Here is a 6,679-nt window from a genome sequence, read left to right as displayed (position 1 = left end):
AAGGTGTGACCTATGATCCACACCAACTTCAATCATTATAATAAAGTATCATCTGTAGACATTTTTCAAAATTCTCATATATTTCTCCTGTGTCTGACAAGTAACTTTGCTCATGTATACTTGGTGTGAGACTTAACTGAAGGATTAACACGCCTTCCTTCTGAAAATAATTTACTTGGCACTTTTATTTGTATCACTTGCCATTTTTATGTGTACTATCTTAAGTATAAGCATTACCATTTTGTAATGACCTACCTGCTGTGCACCACGCTCATTACTGAGTGTTCTCAGTTCATCTGAATGAGCTACACAAATCTCATGCAGGGCTGCTAAGTCACGAGACAGGTCAGTTCTAGAATGTTCTGTAGTGTCCGGAAGTTCAGGTACATTCTTTAAGGAAATCATAAAACTGCATTTAGAAATCCTTGAAGTCTTTTCTAAAATTATCCTAACTACATAAAAGCATTGATTTTCCTAATAACTTTTATTCAAATAATTTTGCTAAACAGGTTTTAGAACCTCTATTCACAAGGAAGGAAGCCAGATTCCATACTCTTCCATAGGATGACAGTATCTTGAGTTGATTTTTTTAGAGCATATGTCAAATAAATTGTAACATCGTTAATTGCTGATTTGGATTAATACAATTTCAGTGCTTAGACTGAATAAAACTAAGATACTGTATGTAAACTGATGAGCATCTAAAGAGGAACTACATTAAAGTGTAATAAAGGGTTCCTTTGCAATTTCTGTAAACTACTCAAGATAAAAATGTGGGATCACTGGGTTTATAGTGTTTAACATTCGTGGAGTAACTTAGCCATCATAATAAGTTTAGATTACTATATTACCTTAAATGCCAGTAATATTTTAGGCCTTAAACACTGAACAGGTTTATTAATCTTAAATGTATTCTACTTTTTAGTGATAGTGCTTGTTAGACACTCCTAAAAGTTGAAGAGCATTTTAGTTGTTTGAAGTGAAGAAATAATTCAAGTGCATTCATTTTAACTGAATCACTTACTTATTTGATAGGTGATTTGATAAAAAAAAATTGTAAGATGAAACACATTACAATCTTGCTTACCTTCACAGAGCTTGAAGACTGGTAGAAACAACAAAAAGTTCAAAAAAAACTGACTAACTATATTTTTATCAGAAATACTCCAAATGGAACTTTCATAGGAGTTTACTCAGAAGTTTCTTATAAATATGGAGCTTATTATATTGTGCTTACTTGCACCCCCCTTTTTTTGTCAGAATGGTTTGATAGTGGTGACATGTGCTTTGAAATGAATCACTGAGTTGGGATATACTAATGTATTCCAAAACATAAGACAACCCCGTCTTCAATAATTTTGATGACATAAACCTGGCGCAACACAAATTTTTCTCTGTGTACACACACTACAATATGAATATATTTGTTTTAAAATTCATTCAGTCCTTGAAATGTATCTTTGGAATGATGTAGAAAATTTAACTTACTATTTAGGGTCTCAGAAATTATAAACATATTCTTTAATTTTGTGTCATAGTTTTATTTATAAAAGTTCAAATGAGTTTTAATAATTACATTTTCATCTAGTTCTAACTTTAGGTTCCAATCTAACTGGCTTCAAATTTTATTTTAGCTACAACTTAAAAGAATGAAAAGATGATCTAAAATATGACTGGTTGAAAGCCACAATTGTGTATGCCTGTATAAGCCATTTATGCAAGAATGAGTGCATAAAAAAGATTTTACTTTGAACTTCTGATTTTAAAGTCTAAAGGTTATTGCTATATGACTAAATTCTCAAAAAGTGTGAAAATTATATACATACCCCAAGTTCATCTAAAAACATGATCATGCGATGTTTATTGCTTTTGATGAATGGATTAACACCTTCCATATAAGGTTCCTAAAAAATTAAAAAGACAGGCCTCATAAGCCTTAACAAAAACTGTTTTACAACAACTATCCATAAAGCAAGAATTACTATATGAAATTTGGTAGAGTTAATTACAAATCAGAAATCATTTAACATAGCTTGGCAGAAACAAATTATTTATAATATTTAGAATTTATTATTGATGAATTATGAAGAATCCAACATATTGTAGGAAGTTAAAATACAGTGAAACAAAAAATTCCCTATGATTGCAATGGGACAAAATATGCCATGGATTTCAGATAAATTCAAAAGTGTTACAATTTATAGGTAACACAATATCAACTATAAATCTCAAATGTAATAAGGTTCAATTGGAAATTCCAAAGATGTAGGCATGAAATTTCTAAGACAAGTAATAAAACATAAAGAGATTAACTTGGGGGCTGGAGAGATGGCTCAGCATTAAGAGCACTTGCTGTTCTTGTAGAGGACCAAGGTTTTGTTCCCAGCATTCATATGATGGTTCCTGTCATGTTGCAGGAAATCTAGTGCCCTCTTCTGGCTTAAGTGAGCACCAGGAACACAGCAGTGTACTTATATGCATGCAGGCAAAAACAGTCATATACATAAAAGTAAATCATTTTTTGGAAAAAGAAAAATTACTGAATTTGGCAAGAAATTAAGAGGAAATTGCCTATTTAGGCAAAAGCCTAAAATGTGTATTTAATTATTAATTATACCCCAAAGTTTTGGATCAATCTGAAAGGAAGTATAGAGAATACATTACATCTGAATATCTGACAGAGGACAGCATACTAACTAGTGGTTGGTAAGAGAGCAGTACATACTTGTGAGTTGGACAAGGAGTTACAAAAGAGGTAATTGTATTATTCCAGTATTTACATAGTACACTGTTTTGAAGATCGAGTACGTTGATTGTGAAATAAAAAAACCATTTAAAATGTGGTCAATGAATTTTAAACATCAAAATATGTTTACCTTAGCTCCAAATTCCACAAGGTTTGCTAAATTCTGCACAGACTTAGCCACTAATGTCAGTGTTCTTGCAGCAATAGGAGATGGGGAATCTAGAAGAGAATTTGGTACAACTAATGACACCAACTCCAAAGGTGCATTGAGATAAACCATTATAAATTTTAGCATTTTTCTTTACTCTTATGCACTAACAATCCTTTACTCAAAATATATTCAGAATAGTCAAAAAAAAAATGACCTTAAGTTCCAAAGAACTTAAGTTAAAAGGAGAAAAAACAGAACACATTTTTAAGTGCTTCTTGTTTTGTGAACTACAAACTTGACTGATTCCCAACTGGTTTATAATATTTCAGAATACCTCAAAAAGCTGCTTTATTGCTAAGAAGATTGTCACTCTACAAACCTTTCAGAACCATTCACAAGGCTAATTTCAACCCACTTAGGGAACCATTTTGTAATCTTAGCAGTTCTCTGCTTCTAACATTAATAGTTCACTTGAAAGATCAGTTTTCAAGCTACCAAACCAGAAACTGACAATTAACCCCCCCCCCCCCCCCCCGGGCCTTATTTCTCTTATGTCCTATATGCTGTTCTTAAACTCAGTCTGAGACAACCTTGAATTTCTAACCTCCTGCCTTTTCTCCTTCCTGAGTTTCATCAGGTACGAAGCATTGAACCCAGGGCCTCATGTATGCTCTGCCAGCATTCTACCAACTAAGTTACATTACCACCAAGATTAATAACTTCACATCTTATATTCTGACTCACTGTTTTAGACTGTGTTGTAAAATTTTAATTCACATACTGTTGAAGTAGCAATGAATAAAACCCTCAGAACAAATTCTAAGCCTTTCATTTCATTTTCTAAAACTTCAGTGTATTTGTGTGTGGATATGTACAAATAAATGCAGCTACCCACAAAAGGGAGAAAAGGGTGTCTGATCCTTTGGAGCTGGAGTTTTGGTGGTTGTGAGCCACCTGACATGGGTGTTGGGAACTGAATTCTGTATAAAGGGCAGTATGTGGTGAGGACCATCTCACCAGCCCATCTTTATTCTTAATATGCATGTATTCACTTACTTTAGTAGTTATAGACATGTGAGGAGTATGAAACTAAAATTAAAATATTGAAAAAAAGTCTTTTGTTTGTTTTTAAGATCCAGGGAACTCTCAGACTCAACTTCTTTCATGATAGGTACACAGCACTGTGTTGAGTGACATGGTCTACCTATATAGTCCAGGCTGGCAATGACCTTTCTTTGTGCCTTAGCCTCCTAAGTTCTGTGAAATATATTCCCAGCTCAAATAATTTTTAATACAGCTTTGAGCTTCAAATTATTAGTATAAAAGTGATTGTTTCTTCCCATTAATATTAATTGGCTCATTACTACATTGAAGTTATATTAATAGTTTTCCCTTCATAAGCTTACAAATCTGCAAACTTGGACAAATGAGTAAAAAGCAAAATGGGACCAAACTTATTAGAAAATAAAATGGTGAATTAATATTACATAACTGGAAGAATCTGGTCTACCTTCTTTGTTAAATGTTCACTGATGCATCTTAAAAAAGTTCAGCTTACAGCAACCTGATGTAGACTAAGGACAAAAGAGGACTCCTATCCTGTAAACGCTCTAAGTGTGAGAGCCAGTAACATATCTCAGTGCCACCATGGTAGCCTGCTGACCTAATTTCAATGCCAGGCACTCAAAGAAGTTGTCCTGTGACACCTGTACACACATCATGGCAAGCAAATGCCTGTACATATACACTCGTATGCTTAAAAAAAAAATAACACAAACTAAAGTCACAGGAACAGAAAAAAATCCAACATGTTGGATACTAAAAGAGTAAAGAAGGCAGGGGATAGTGCATTACTGAGCATTGATTTAAAGTGCAAGTATTTTTTTCAAATGTTACGGAAGTAATGAAGCTTTTCCCATTTCCAAGTTTATTAAAAGGTATTTACCTGAAATGATATTAAACATCCGTGGACTCAGGATAGCAGGGCAGATAAGCCGAAGAAAAACAAAACCACTAATTGGGAGGGAAAATTCTTTTAGAAAACTGTATGTTTACAATATAAACATAAAATATTTAAACTTAGAACCACAACCTTTATTTCCAACATGGGAAAGCCTAAACACAGTCATGAAGAAAACTGTACGGCAAACATAATTTCAGAATTACTTTGGAAATACTTGTTTATTGCAGATTAGTAATTTGTTTTATCCTGGTAAGTACTGTATTAAAACACTGAGAACTGCTGAAAGATTAGGAGGATTCAAATAATGTTTTATAGATAGAGAAGGTTCCAAATTACCCACTTTCTTGCTGTCTTTTTAAAGTTTATTTAAACAGAAAAGTGTGAATTAAGATGATTGTTTCACTATTGCTGCCGACTTATATAGACATTGGAATATGCTGTAATTATCAAAGAATCCTTGATAAAATTCATACAATAAAGTTCTATAGTTAATGTAAGCTTATAGATACCCTACTCTGCCTCCTTCCATCAGTAGTATTAAGTATATGTTGTATAAATTTTTACTTTTTAAAAAGAATCTATGATAATAAGTAACCTTACAAAGCATTAGTCCCCAGAGTTTATATAAAATTCCTTACAGCAATTAATAACTGTACAATTTGATATTTCTTCTTAAAGAAAGTTCCTATATAAGGTTTACTGAAAATATTTTGATACCTAACTAGAAACCTAAATTGAAAACATTGACCCATTAGTAAATTTCAGTGAAAATGTTATTTTTGAATTTTAAGGTGATTTTAAATTAAATAATACATTGACAGTACTTAATTTAAAAGCTTATTATTAGGAAGAGAAATCACCTTAGGCATGAAAAACCTCTAAAGCACTTTGTCACATTAAATTCAATTAAAGGATTCTCTGCTGTACTATTAATGGTTACACATTTAAAACATGTATTATACACAACAGTTTAATGTCCACCATACACAACTGCTCAAATAGTATGCTTGTAAATTTTCTTTCTTCCTACAATTGTTGCATGTGTCTTAGTGAAGTTAACTAGGAGGGGTTTGGCTAGCCTATTTTATTCAGAGGTAGGAATCAAATCCAGGAGCTCTGAGTGTTAAACTAGTGCCTTACCTCAGAACTATGCCCTTGGGCCACTAATAGAAATTCTGTCTGCAAGATAAGTAAAAGCCTCCTGACAAAATTTACATCAGAAATGTGTTCTTAAAATTTATATTTTACACGTAATGTGACTGGCAATGTACATTTTCTATAATTACTAGAAAACTGTATTTGATGCATTTCTACTAAATTTCTCACCACTTTGTACTGGCTGAGGTATGCTTAACAAAATCTTTGAACAATATTAATATATTAGGTAGTCATAGGAATTTTGCTTTAGTTCTGCATGGTTCTTAACCGTTTGTAACTTAAGCAAACAATTTAAGTCCATATATGTGCTCTCAAATTAGCTGCTAAAGCAGTTCCTGATGTATGACAAACAGACTAAATGAGAGCTAGAATGTATAGTTGGAGATTAGCTTGGAATCACAGATGTTTCAAATCAATTAAAATCGAGATGGTTCAACTACTGCACTTCTCCAGGCACCAATTTCCTGTCTCTGCCTACATACACAAATCAGTGTATACTGCATACAGTGACTACGACAAATGGCAAGTGACTCTTACCTAACAACTCTTGTTCTCATGGTGTTATTTGTAGGCCACTTACGCTGAACAGATTTCTGCAGACACCCATAAATATATCTCAGTGTCCTGCCAAAATAAAAAGAATAACATAAATATCTCAATA

At 32.8% G+C, this 6,679-nt stretch overlaps 1 protein-coding gene across 1 annotated transcript in view; it reads right to left on the bottom strand.

Moving 5' to 3' along the window:
* Nucleotides 1-6,679, bottom strand: part of Rasa1 (RAS p21 protein activator 1) — a 77,955-nt gene that overhangs the window by 4,807 nt on the left and 66,469 nt on the right. The window contains exons 20-24 of the mRNA XM_041663697.1: nt 6,556-6,642; nt 4,843-4,910; nt 2,877-2,965; nt 1,827-1,904; nt 256-390 (exon numbers count right to left, since the gene is read on the bottom strand). Coding sequence (XP_041519631.1) covers nt 256-390; nt 1,827-1,904; nt 2,877-2,965; nt 4,843-4,910; nt 6,556-6,642 — 457 coding nt within the window. The remainder of the gene's footprint in view (nt 1-255; nt 391-1,826; nt 1,905-2,876; nt 2,966-4,842; nt 4,911-6,555; nt 6,643-6,679) is intronic.

The sequence above is a fragment of the Microtus oregoni genome, unplaced genomic scaffold (assembly GCF_018167655.1).
Source record: "Microtus oregoni isolate MIOR12 unplaced genomic scaffold, Mior012 000014F_ref0000157, whole genome shotgun sequence".
Lineage (NCBI taxonomy): Eukaryota > Metazoa > Chordata > Mammalia > Rodentia > Cricetidae > Microtus > Microtus oregoni.
The sequence above is the reverse complement of the archived record's forward strand: the minus strand, read 5'-3'. Positions and strand labels throughout refer to the sequence as shown.